The 14,240-nt window shown below is 33.1% G+C and overlaps 1 protein-coding gene across 2 annotated transcripts; it reads left to right on the forward strand.

The window, feature by feature from the left end:
• The first annotated feature begins 757 nt into the window (after positions 1–757).
• On the forward strand, positions 758–13,700 carry LOC146533644 (band 4.1-like protein 3). 2 transcript variants are annotated; one of them, XM_085194585.1, is made up of 9 exons: positions 767–945; positions 3,942–4,035; positions 7,960–8,072; positions 9,311–9,458; positions 9,736–9,849; positions 10,511–10,688; positions 10,994–11,146; positions 11,579–11,773; positions 12,139–13,700. In XM_085194585.1, the coding sequence occupies exons 2-9, from the start codon at positions 4,032–4,034 to the stop codon at positions 12,239–12,241; spliced, it is 1,008 nt and encodes a 335-aa protein (XP_085050711.1). In that variant the 5' UTR covers positions 767–945; positions 3,942–4,031; the 3' UTR covers positions 12,242–13,700. The 2 variants fall into 2 exon arrangements, with proteins under 2 accessions (XP_085050710.1, XP_085050711.1); XM_085194584.1 differs by lacking the exon at positions 3,942–4,035 and having other exon boundaries at positions 758–945.
• Positions 13,701–14,240: the final 540 nt, after the last annotated feature.

The following is a 14,240-nucleotide window of genomic DNA, read 5'->3' on the forward strand; positions in this document are numbered from 1 at the left end:
CAAATACTTCAAAACTACCTGAGGGGGGTCGATACACGCATACTATAATATGTCTATTAAATTCAACGCAGGACAGTTCAATAGAGCGTTCGTCAGAGAGATTTTAAAGTAAATTATACTTTAAAATAAAATTTATCGCATTCTTGGTATTATCCAAGATGTATTAGAAATGTGTTAATTATAAAAATGAAAAAAAGCGTTTAAATAATGATGAATATAAAAAAATATATTCAGTGGTGCTCAGGGAACGGACTGTCTTATCCTGACTTTGGGGGAAAAAGCGTAAAGCTGCAAAGAATATTTTGCAAACATTAATTGCAGTACCGACTTAGAAAGATGTCTCTTAGCTAATCGTAGAATGTTTTAATATCACCATTGGGGAATTTTTTTCAATCACATGTTAGCCTGAGAGCATATTATAATTTTTGGGTTATTGATGAACACACACTTATTTTACATTTTCATGTATTAAGAAAGTATATATATCACCCAAAAGAGCCAGAGTTTTAAACATCAATATCGAAAATTTTCACATCTCAGAGTTATTCATAAATATTTTATCTATTTCAATTGAGCTTTAAAAAATACATACCTATTATTTAAAATATATTCAAAATAAATAGGTAAACTTTTAATTTATATATAGTGTTACACGCAACTAACGTCCTAATAAAATCGAAATTCCAATGAGAATACGCGGTTAAAATAATATTAGGTATATCAGTAAGCACTTTGTTAGGAATGAAGAGCTTTATCCCATCAAAACTAGTTTGAGTGGTTTCCCGCCACAGAGAGCACGTGCTTAGAGTTGCTCTTCAAAAATGATCCGTTAAAAAAATATTTTAAATAATTATAAATGTTATTTTTAAATATGTGCGGTTGAAAGTGTTTATTATAAAATGGTTTATAAATAATTTATGTTTTTTTTTGGATTAAACCCTAAAGGTAAGGATGTTTACAGTTTAACTTTTGTCATTTTAATTAATGAAAAAAGTTGCGTGACAACTTAAGGTTGTTGAACTGTACGTTTACGCATATCTCAACTTTCCTTCATAACTTTTTAAAGTTATTGGTTAATAATTATACTTTTTTTTATGTGATGCGATATATTTTTTGTGAATGATAAGAAAAACACCAAATACAAATTAGTATTTTAATATTTCATAAGATTTTGTGTCATTTTTGTTTAATATTTTTGCTTAGAAAATAACGGTTTCTTTTCTAGTAATTTAATTTAGAAGAAAATCTAAAGCAAAAAACAATTTAAAGAACAAAATGAAAAAGATATTGTTAATAGCCAAAATGTTACTATTTAATTATCCAATAAAATCTTAATCAATGAATCACTCGTCTTTAAAATGTTAATAGAGTGCTTGATGGATAGTAATAGAGGTTATTTTATATTCATTCCTCTGTTTCACTACTGCCTAATTAATTACTTATTTTTTATCTAGAAATTAATAACAGATCGGAGTGTCTTAGCACTAAGTTCTGCCTACTTTACTATTTTATTTTATTTCAAGCTGTGTACTCATAATTTTGAAATAAGGCAAAGCGCGGCGTTGAGTTTCACTATTCAAGGCATAATTCCTCGAGTCGAAAAAAGAAAGAAAGTCGAAAGAAAGTACCAGGGAGTGTCTTAATGAGAACTGACTGTCTTAACACTAAGTTCCCAGGTTCCCTCCGTCTGCTTTGTTGATACACCGTGAAACTCTAAAAAAACTATAAATAAATGTAAATTATTAGTAGTTTATGTACAATACGAAATAGCGTCTGAGTGCAACGCTCGGTTATATTATAGGTTTGATTATCGAGCAAAATTTTATTTCCATTTCCACTTCTTCCTTTCCCCATGTACCGCAACACCTTAACACTAGGTTTCCTCTGCCTATATAGGGCCTACGGCGTGAAACAAAAAAACAAAAGAATTATCATGTTAAATCATGCAATAGGCAGCTGCTCTGCTATTTCGTATCTATATTTAACTTAGGCCCTAAAAAAACAGGCAGTCTATATTTTTTGCAATCAACATTCCTGTTACAAAACATGACGTCAGCAAGGAATCCAACACAGAGTTTAAAAAAGCTTTTAAAGGTTATCTTTAATATTAAAGTTTTGACCTAAATTGATTTGATATGACCGTACGTGGTGGTTGTATATTTAAGTGGATTTTAAGGTGGAAGTTACTTGTGTTTTCATTTCATCAAAGCGGGTTACAAGACAAAGTGCGGCGTTAAATCTCTCCACTCAACACGCAATGTCTCGATTAGGTGTGTGGGTATTGGGTAACGGAGAGAAGGATATTTATGCTGCTATATGCGGGATACATAAGCTTAAAGAAAATAAACATTAAAACTGACTTTTATAGAAATGGCTCTTTCACGAAACTAATGTTCTAAGGTCTTGACCGTCTTCGGTCATTACTGAATTGACCCACTTGATAAAGCGGTGCTCAATTGTGAGCGTAGGGCGAGGTTTAATATAAAAAATATCTTAGTGATACCATTATGGTTGTGGGTTACATCTGTACTCGAGAATTATTTAAATTACAACAAATATTTAAATTTCCAGTTCTACCTGATCTTAGTATTTTCATTCATAGTTTTAGTTACCGATCTCTAGCGGGGTGAAGCAGAAACTATTAGGTAGAGTTAAGACACTGCTCTTTACGTATTTAAAAAATGTACTATACAATGTTTTGGCTTCGCTCTATACCCCGAATACATATAGCAGGGTAGGCAGAAGAAACCCGGGGTTAAGGTGCTCCGTTTTTCACGCACCGCCCGATTCTCGAGAAATTGCCTGTAGTGTGGCAGACCTTTGTTATTACTAAAAGAGAAACTACTTATTACCAAAAGAGAAAATTATTATTGTTTAATATCTTGATTGGAAATCAAATCCACTGCCACCGTGCTTACAGTCAGACACAGTACCACTACGCCAAGACGACCTATATTCTATTATAAAATGTGTAAAAATATCTTATAGTGTAATAAAATATAGCCCCGTATGTTCTCAATAACAGACTCGTGTCGTGTGAAAGGAAAAAAGACTTCGTTAACATAATATCGATCTAATGAGAAGAGATAACTCGTTGACTATTTATAAAACAACGGTTTTTTTTTCCGTACCATAAATCCTGTATATAGCAGGGTAGGCAGAGGGAACTTTATGTTAAGACATTCCATTGCCAACTTTTCAACATTGCGTGTTGAATAAAGGAAACCAGAATAAGGGAACCGGGAACTTAGTGATAAGACATTCCATTCTCATTAAGAGACTTCCGCTCCCCACTTTCCGCCGAATTCTGGATGCACTGCGTGCTTAGTGGCGGAACTCAACGTCCGCCGAACTTTAAATAAGGTGAAAGATATTTCAAAATTTATTACAACGCTCTATTGAGATAGATCACGGCGTTTGGTTCCGCTATTGAATTCGCATGAAAGGTGTTTAAAGAAGTGTGTTGACAAAAAAAATATTCTAAAAGCCGTAGACAAAGCTCGGCTTTCGCTTTTCCACTTTTCTTTAATTTCCCAGCGTACAATTTCTTGCATTGTTTACTGTGTTGTGAGACTAGGCCATTACTTTTTTTATAACATGTCTAAACCATCTAGACTTTAATTTTTATTGCTTGACGTTGTACCTTGCACATAGTAGGGTAGGCAGAGGGGGCCTAGTGTTAAGATACTCCGTTCCTCACTTCTCGCCGAATATTCGAGACATTGCGTATTGAGTGATGGAACACAACATCGCACTTTACCTTGTTACCAGAGCGACGAAATGACAATATAAAAAAAAATATTTCCATGAATGGGAATCGTACCTGTAAACATCGTGTTAATTTAAAATATCCTCAAAAAAAATTTCAACCTGCGACCATGGCGTACACGTCCAATTTCAGTGATTTCAAATATTTTTTAAGTTGTTTTTATTAATTTCAGAAAATCTCTCTACTCTCCTTCCTACTTGGCCGTTTCGATATTTTAAAGAAAAAAATCTGTGAGTTGGCTCTATGTAAACAAGGCAGCTTTATGGGTATGTATTTTTTTTTTCAATCATGAGGTTAATGCTATTAACCATATCGAAACTTCAGATATATTATCTAATTGTGGATATTAAGGTGGAACGATTTCGTTGCCGCGGTCAAGGTTTATTAAAAATAAACTCCTCCAGAAATATAAGCAGTATAGCAGTATACCTTTGCCTGTAGAAGAGGTCAACTTAAATGTCAATGTCAAAAAGGGACATTTGACCAAAAATCAATATTTCAGTTGTCATATAAAAAATAAGTGAAGCTAAAAAATATAAAGAAAGAAAAACATCATATGGAAAATTATACTAATATACTTGCACTTCAGGCTTGTTCATTCGTAGGAACTTTTATATTTATAATTTCTACCTGAATTGTTTCATTTAATGTTAGTTAAGCTTAATTAAGCTTTCCGAGTGTAGCTATAAGACTCTTATAGTGCCTTATGTTATATTCGTACACTGTAAAGGATATTGAAATTGAGACTTTAGTGGTTTCTTGAAACCATAGAAATACTTTAAGTTATGGTTTAATTTTACATGAAGTAGGGAATTTAATTTTATATGTTATTAAAAAATATTAAACCGAGTAGGTAGTGCAATTATTTTTTTATTTACATGTAAAAAAAAAATATTTAGTGACGTCTTAATTATCTATATCCTTATCCGTTTCGGTAGACGCAGATATATGAGGCAGTAGAAAGTATATAAAACCTCAGTTATTGATTTATTCTTTTTTTAGGAGGCAGAGGGAACCTACTGTCAAGACACTTCGTTCCGCACACACTGTCCAATTTGCGAGCCGTTGAATGTAGAGTGGCGGAGTTCAACACCGCGCTTCGTCTTTTATCAGGACGAAGGCATTAAAATACCTCATTCTCCGAAATGAAAATCGAACTCACAACCCGTCGCGTACAGTCAGGCTCTGTGCCGTGGCGCTACGACGCGGATGGCCTTATTAAAATTAGTTGAAGATATACAGATGTTTTAGAATTAACTCGTGAAAATAAACTTGTTGAGATTGTTTAATAATAATTTAACATTATATAAACAAATTAGAGTGATAATTTCTTAGAACTGGTATTTAGGCACATGAAGTAGTAGATTTCAGGGATTTTCTTTTACTATGAGTTATTTCACTACAGACTTTGATCGCCCGTGCCTTTTTAACATGCTTTTTATTAGGTCAAGCTATAACTATTTAACTATGTAAAAATCTAATAATCTGAATTATATACTATACAATAGGTAGATTAGATGACTATACAATATTATGGTACCATCGAGCTGGTCTGATGATGAAGTCCTGAGCGGAACAGGCATTATTCTATAGAATATGTAAGTGAGCTTGTGCCCCTACGCCACGACTGGCCTCAAAGTGTTAAATAAACACGTAAATTAACAAATTATTATTAAAATCAAAACTAATAAAACAGAAATTTCATATTAAGAGAAATCAATTGTACGTAGCACTCGTTAGATGAATTTGTTTATTGAGATTTAAACATTCAGTAAACAGTTTAGAAGTGTTAAGAAATACATCCGGTTGGTAATTTTAGATAGATTGAAGGTATATTTAAGACTGTTTAGGTGCCACGAGCCTCGGCTTAGTGTACACATGATAGTGACAGGTTCGGTTCCGATTCGGGGGAATGACAAAATTTTATTCATTTTCCATTTCCCTGTAGACAAATACGGCGTTGAGTTCTGCCTCTCAATACGCAATTGCTCAAAACTAATGAAATTTAATTTTTAATTAAAAACTAACTTTAATGATAGATTCCTTGTGCCTACCCTGTTATTTGGGAAAAAGTGTGACGTGTTTTAGGCAAAAACGGGATCCAGAGAGTACGTCATGGCGCAGCGACACCATCTGAAGTAAGCGCGACGATGGTGGATTCGATTCTCGCTTAAGGGAAAGAATTATTTCCATTTCCATGCTCTGGTAAGAAAACAAAGCGTGGTGATAAATTCTATCACTCAATAGGCAACGTCTCGAAAATTAGGCGGGGCGTAGAGAGCGGAATGTCTAAACACTGGGATCCCTCTGCCTACCTTATTATATGCGTAATACAGCGTGAAGGTTATAAATTATTTATTACTAAATACTATACGTCTAAAGCACTTGTATTTTACGACGTATGCAAATAGAAATTTAGGGGCTTGTAACATTTACGTGAGATTCTTGGCTGGAAACTGACAGTTAAATAAATAGTAAATCTATGGATCTACACACGGCTATAAAGTTTAGAACTAGGTACAATTTACTGAAGAAGTCGCACCGTTGAAGATTCAGTTTACTTTCCTCGTTCTGGCAACAAGACAAAGCAGGGCGTTTGGTTCCGTCACTCAACACGTAATATCTGGAAAATTGGCCGGAAAGTAGACAATTGAATGACTTTACTCTAAATCCCTCTGCTCTGTTATAGTGGCATAATGCGGAAAATAATATTTTATTTCGGGTTAGAATAGATTTAGAACTGATTCTCAATACCTTTAAATCTCTTTGAAAATTCTACCTAATTCATTATGAATTCAAAATTAATCAAAATCAGCTTCAAATTGATACAATTTCAAGTTGCTCGAGTGAATTTAGAAATCGTTAATTACTTGTTTTCCAAATATTTTTGTAGTGGAAAACCTAGAATAGATTGGGGATAATGGATATATGTGATTTAAATCACAAAATACATATTCAGTACATATAGCTATCTAATATTATGATATATTTTTTAATCGTAAATCTAACACTAGGCGCTCTGCCAAGTATGAAGAGTGTTCGACAACAATAGTTTTACGACGTGCTCTAAACAATACGTTATTATGTTTACTTTTTTGAACTCCCTGTACATTCTTTTAATATCAGATTGTGTTGCCATATAAGGAGTGAGAGAACACTTCGTCGTCTCTCTTTTAATATAATATGAATATATATATATATATCATCGTTTTTATGCATATTTGGATTTAAAATGCGTCTTCGCTGCTGTAGTAACATCAAAACATACAATAATATAGTCTATGGCTTTCCTCGAAAAATACAATATGTAACAGAATTTTTCAATTTGAACCAGTAGTTCCTGAGATTAGCTAGTGCATTCAAACAAACTGTTTAAAAAGTAATCATATTAAGTAGGTACAGATTTTATCTCTAATAATCTTTGGATATGAGTTTTGTAAAGAAAAAAAAACTAAAAGACGCACATATATCTACTTTATAGGAACAGGATTTGCTTAGGACATTCAATATTTGGTAGACATCGTTAGACCGTGACATACATTTAAGGTAGGTCTTTAATTTCAAAGAGCCTTGTATTACTTTATAATGCAAACTTATATGAAGAAACCACAAAGGATGTATTAATTTCCAATTATTTTAAAATAATTACATGTTCAGTTGCTCATGAAATAAACTTGCCCTAGAGTAATTACAACCTTATAAGTGTGGAATAACACTTTAAATTAATATAATAATTTGATATTCAATTGGTCATTGAATACGTCCAAATTTCGATACGGTCATCATCAGCTTTTGTTATCAATTTAACAAGCGATATCTAAACGCTAAGTTAAATATAGTAGTCTTAGAAAAGTATCGAAGCGTGCCTAAAGTGTAGTGGTGCGTAACTCTTCAATGACTATGAAGAGTTGCCCAGGTCAACATACCATAACTTCCGGTTACATTGAGAAATAAATGTTATAAAATAACAAAAAATGTGTAAAATTGAGAAAGAATGTTTGGACACCGTTATATAAATTCTTAAACGTAATTCCTGTAAAATATTATTGTCTCTGTACAGCTAAAGGTCAATTGTTCTTTAATTATAATGTTGAGGCAATGGTACAGCATCTGGCTGTGATCATCGTCTAGGATACAGCGTTAAGCAAAAAAAAAAGATAATGATCATCTTCTTCTTCATCTTTCACCAGGTAGCATGATGTGCGAGAGTCTCCGGAGGTTGGTGTGGGACGACATCGGCATCAGTAAAGGGCGGGTGCGAGTGGAGCTGCTGGACGGCGAGTTCATGACGTTTGATGTTGAGGTACCTAATAAATATAATTCCATTAGAAATACATCGTCGCTTCTATGTACTATTTGTTAAAATATCTTTTATAATTTATACTGTCGGTTGTCCAAAATAAATATCTTACGTTGTTTAAACGCTACGTCTCCCACTTTCTGTGTAATTTTCGAAACATTAAAATTAATTTGTCTTGTTGCCAGAAAACGGAACCCTTATAGGATCTCTTTATTGTCCATCTGTCAGACAGTCAAGACAATTTATCTCGAAATCGCGTAGAGGTAACGATCTGAAATTAATATTCTATATTTAGGCCTGCGATCCCCTAGTGCACAGAAAAACAAATTAAGTCAACGCATATAAAAATACGATTATTTTGTAGTTGATTTCATGGAAAACAATAATTACAAACTTATATTTGTGGTCCAAGTTTTACAAAATGAGTAAATACGCCGGTAAACTTAAGTTTGTCTCCTTTTATAAGTTGTACTTTTATTTGACCTAAAATCCTGAAATTGGTACGGAACTTTAGGTGGGCGGGTCCGACTCACACGTAATTAGTTCTCATATAACTATTATTATTACCTACATAAATTTTAACGTTTAAATTAACTACTTTCATTCATATTTTTTTACAAATAACAAAAGAAATCTTTCTTAGCAAAAAAAAGCTTTATTAACTCTAAAAGGAAATTATGGCACTCTATGGGTCAGTCGATAATAGATAGAGCACGTATTGGTCTCGTTCCTTGTCTTTGAAATTCTTTTTGTCTTTAGAAAGGTTCTTAATCATCTTATGAAATGACTTTGGAGTTATATTTTTCAGTGAAGCCGTCGTGATGCAGTGTCATTGTGTCTGACTGTAAATTGAAAACTGTGGGTTCGATTCCCACTACCGGCAATTAACTACTTTCATTGCCTCGCTCTAGTAATAAAAAGAAGTGTGGCGTTTAACTCCGCCACTAAATATGCAATTTCTTAAAAATGAAATGCGGGAAACGGTAATAATACTACATACTCTCCTACCATCATTTATACAGCGTACCTAAAGTTAAAAAAAGTATTTTTTTATTCAAGCCGTCGTGGCACAGTGGCACAGGGTCTGAGTTGAAAGTGGGTTCGTTCTCCACACTGATTAAGTTTAAAATAGAGCGTTGAAATTGAATATTACCTAAAAGTAAAAAAATAAATAAATAATAATGCATAAAAAATATAGAGTTATATTTAACGATTTTTTATTTCAAACTTTCGTTTTACAGAAAAAATGTACCGGCGCTGATCTACTGGATAAAGTGTGCAGCGCCTTGGATATACTAGAGAAGGGCTATTTCGGACTTTTGCTGACTCCACGCATTGCCTGTCGAGAGTGGGTAGATTTGAAGAGACAACTTAGCAAAACTTTTAAAGGTTAGTAAATATTTTCTTAAAATTTAATGAATCTTTGCCTGCAACTTACAACGTATAACAAATGCTATCTTTTCTTACAGTGTTGTGTTCCGTCACTCAACACGCAATACCTCGTCGGCGGAACGGATGTCTTAATGGGAACGGACGTTAGATTTCTAGGTTCCCTCTGCCTACCCTGCTTTATGCGGGATACAGCGTGAACCGTCCATACGTCATGAATAGTATAATAGTAATAGTATTTTAATTAGAAATGAATTTAAGTATACATTTATTACAGATGGCCCCTGGGATGTCAGATTTGCTGTAAAGTTCTACCCTCCTGAGCCAGCTGAGGTCGATGAAGTTACCAGATACCAAGTATCACTTGCAGTGAGGAACGATCTTATATATAGTAATTAAAACATTATTTGTCTTTTATGGTGAAAATATAATGTAACTTGTAAAAATATTTTTTTTGAAAATGTAAATTCAAAAAACTCTTATAAAATCAGAGAAATATTATAACTAATTCGCTCTGGTAACGAGAAAAACGCGGCGTTAAGTTCCGCCACACAACACGCTATATGTCGAAAATTAGACAGAAAGTGGGGAACGGTGTATCGCTCACCTAACACCAGGTCCCCTCTGCCTCCTCCATGCCGGAAAATGCGGTTGTCAATTTAGCGAAAGAAAAGGAAAACTATTTTAATTTAACATAACACTTTAGAAATTAACATATTTTTGAATTTTAATTACTTTGTAAATGTCAACATACTATCAGTAACAATAAATTATTTTATTAATTGTCAAAGACAATTAATATATACTCGTATGTAGTTCAATATGCATATGTAATACATTATTATAATCTTTTACGTTGCTTTTTTTTACAGTAGGATTAAATTTATTACTGCTATAGTAGACAATGCGCGGCGCTAAGTTCCGCCACTTAACGTATAATATCTCGAAAACCAAGCGGTGCTTGGAGATCAGAATGTATCAGTACTAGGTTTCTTCTGCCTATCCAGCTATATGTGGGATATAGCGTAAAAATTAAAAAACTCATGTTTCAGATCGTCTGACATGTTCCAAAATAACCTATGCACTTCTCGCATCATACGTTCTCCAAGCAGAACTTGGGGACAGAACTCACGCTGTATGCTTTGGACAGTTGGCTAACTTGCGAGCAGCACCTGGACACCTGTTGACTGAACTGGTGGAAAAATCTGATGAGCTTTATAAAAAACATAAGTATGAGTTATATTTCAATCATTTTTTCTACATTTTTATATTATGCGAACTTTAAGTAAGATTGTTAGGAATTTTGTTTTAAGAATAATAATGATGAAAAAACTGTAACAGAGTAGAGTTAATGATAATTTGATATCGATAGATAGAGGAGTTAAGTCAGTGGAGGTTTGCATTAATGGCCTTTTAAACCTACCTAACCTAAACTTAGGCCACGTGTCCCAAGCACTACCCTGAGCTCTTGTTTCTGTAACCTCTTTCACGCATGGTGATTCCCAGAAATGTTAAGTAGTTTCTTCTCTTTACAGAGGACAAACGCCAGCAGAAGCGGAACTAAATTACTTGGAAAGTGCCAAAAAGTTACCCATGTACGGAGCAGAACTCCACGAGGTTAAAGACAGAGATGAAGTCGAACTGGTGTTGGCTGTTTGCGCCGCTGGCATCACTGTGTTGAGAGATGAGTAAGTTTGAGAAAAGCTCAGATGGATAAACAACAAATAGACGACTGATAGTTAACAATTATTTATTATTTTAATAAATATAGAATACTATTTAGAGAACATATCATTTACCACTCCCAAATTCTCCGACAGCAAGGATGTCAGACTGGTTAAGGTTAAAAGTTGAAGGGATGTTTATATTGAAATTATTATCATTTCCATACTGTGGTAAGACAGAGCGTGACACTAGGTTTCTCCACTCGGCTCTACTCGAAATTGGTCGGCAAAAAGGAAAAATAAAAGTAAGTGTGGAATCACTTAGCATAAGGCTTGAATATTTTCTTTTCTTCTTTTTTATCATCACGTTTTATCCCTAGCGGAGTAGACAGGACGAACGAAGCTCCAAACTCTACGGTCAATGTTATATTTATAAAAACGGTTATTAATCCACAGAATTATCCTATCTCGAATCCCGTGGGCAACAGTAAGCAAGATCAACTATAGATCTCGTCGTTACTACTTACGTCTGCGCGTGATGGAAGGAAGCATGGAAGAACAGTGTCAGCTCAGCGTTGGCTTCAATTTGCGGAGTGCGAGAGACGCGAAGCGATTATGGAGATGTTCCGTGGAGTTTCATATGTTTTATAGGTTTGTTTTTTTGTTCTTTGTGTGTTTTTACTCGTTTTTGTGATATACATTCTAGTTATAATTCTTTGAAACCCTGTGGTGGATTATTACAACAGACTGATGTAAGAGAAACATTTATATAAAAATATGCGAATGCTATCGCTTAATAGTGAATATCAAATTTACAGCTATCACGTTCAATCAGTCAAGTGAGAAGCCAATTGTTCCAAGGTCTAGTCCAGATTTGAGCATGCACTGTTTTTTCTTTTGTGGATTTTTATGTTGTATTGTTGTGTAACAGGTGTACAAATAATAGAATTAGGTATCATTTAAGAATTACATATGGCTATAATGTAATATAAATATATTTTTTGTTTATTTCTCAGGCGTGAAGTACCAGTGAAAGTGGATCGTATCACCGGCTTTCCCAGGTTCGGTTCCCGACGATTGTCATGTCGAAGCACGTTACGTCAAATGAGGGGAGCGTGACGACAGTAGTCTATCTATATATAATAATAATTAAAAAATACACTTTTAGATTGATATTCAAAACATTTATACAGTTTTGTATTATTTAAATGCAACTTCATCCCCATTTCTGTGTAGCAACTGCGTGGAACTCCGTTCACTACTTTCCGCCCAGTTTTGAGAACATTGCGTACTAAGAGGTATAATTCAACGCCGCCTCTTATCTATCAGAGCGGGGAAGTGAAAATAATTTCTATATAATCACTAGTGGCCCGCCCGCGGCTTCGGCTGCGTGAACTACGTTATTATTAATTTCTGTCTCCATGAGTACATACATCCTATAAGTGACGTCCATGCAAAATTTGAGACTTCTAGCATTTGTAGTAACGAAGTTTCATACAAACTTTCAACCCCAAAAACAACCCCTTAGAAGTCGAATATTGTAAATTACCGTCGTAGCGAGCACCTAAGTCCTATAAATAACTCCTATGCAAAATTTCAGATTCTTAGCACATGTAGTTTCTGAGATTTACTTGAGTTTCTGATGTTAACGATCGCACTGTCCTATACTACTGCGCCACATGGCTTTTATTATCTGATTGCGGTGAAGCCCAAAAAGAGGGTTAGGTTTTCATATATGTTGTATGTTCCTTTGTTCCCTTATATCTGATAAACCAGTGAATTGATTTTGATAAATGATACGGGTGTTAATGTATATATTTATTTAGTTTTTGCAGTTGGATTTTTTATTTTGTTTAAATAAACAAATGTAAAAATAAAAAGAAATAAATGTATTTGGGTAAATTTTAGACTTATTATAATTTGAAATATTGTAAATAATCTAAAAGTGAAAAAATCTATATTATAGTAAGTAACTTATACACTAGCACTCTTTTCTTTTTGTAATATTAATATTTTTTTTGCTATTTCAAAGTGTTCATTAGGATTACTTAGCCTAAACCTTGATGGTTTTTTTTGATAATTATAGTAATATTTTTGTTTTGAGAATATTATAATTTTTATGTATATCTATTGTGTATAAATGTCAAACAAGTATTATTTCGAAAATTAGTAATATTTCGAAATAAATCGAATCGAATTTCGATTTTTTGAATTGTTTTTTTTTAAATAAGAATTATATATAATATAATATTTTTTCTTATCTTATCGATAAGAAAAAATAAAAAAATATAAAAATTAGTATATTGTATTGTAAGAAGAAAATTGGTGTCATTAATAAACATAAATATAGGTACATATGACATACAATTTTGAATAAAAAAAATAATAATTTAATATTAAATTTTAGACAAATTGAAATAAAGATTAAATGAACTTTTAGATTTTGTTTTTAAATCTATTAACGTGAATATATAATTCAGTTAAATTAGATTGAATATCGAGTTAATTGTAAGTTTAATTACAAACATGAATTTGGATAAATAAATATGTAAAATAATAATTTAAAATAAATATGTTTTGTACACCTTTTATTTCTTACCTATATCCTAAACTACTTGAGAAATATGAAAATATAACTTGTGCTAATTGGGAGGACCAGAGAAATTAAAATGAATTAAATTATATTCACAACCTACTTACCTCTCTGTCCACGATGGCTTCCAAATAAAAATGGATTACATACAATTGGGGAAACTTCAAAATAGAATAAGTTGAAATTTCTGATGAGGCTCATCGTTGCGTCGGGTCACAGGCATGCGACTGTAACCTCGACAGACTGGGTTCGAGTCCCACTCGGAGAAATAAAATATTTTATATTTTCATTTCCTCGCTCTGCTAACGAGGCAGACCGTAGCTTAAAAAAAAGTCAGTTTACGATTCAATAAGAATTTTACATCATATTTCATAATTGCATAGTTTTATAAATTGAATTCAATTGTTATTTCTTGTTTCTTGTTTCTTGTTACACCAAGTTTTCGCCTCCAAAAAGTTAATAAATCTTTTATGGGTCTGAGTATACGTGTATATAATAAAATTCCGCAGTGTATTCTTAGTTTGC

This window comes from Heliconius melpomene, chromosome 12 (genome assembly GCF_056956725.1).
Source record: "Heliconius melpomene rosina isolate 202511_hmr_F chromosome 12, ASM5695672v1, whole genome shotgun sequence".
Taxonomy (NCBI): Eukaryota; Metazoa; Arthropoda; class Insecta; order Lepidoptera; family Nymphalidae; genus Heliconius; species Heliconius melpomene.

Excerpts from the sequence above, each read along its gene's own strand:
- LOC146533644 (XM_085194584.1), top strand. The coding sequence starts at position 918 with ATGTTTTTTTTTGGATTAAACCCTAAAG. Across the intron at positions 9,459-9,735 it reads ACTTAGCAAAACTTTTAAAG|ATGGCCCCTGGGATGTCAGA; the intron begins GTTAGTAAATAT and ends CATTTATTACAG. Across the intron at positions 10,689-10,993 it reads GAGCTTTATAAAAAACATAA|AGGACAAACGCCAGCAGAAG; the intron begins GTATGAGTTATA and ends TTCTCTTTACAG.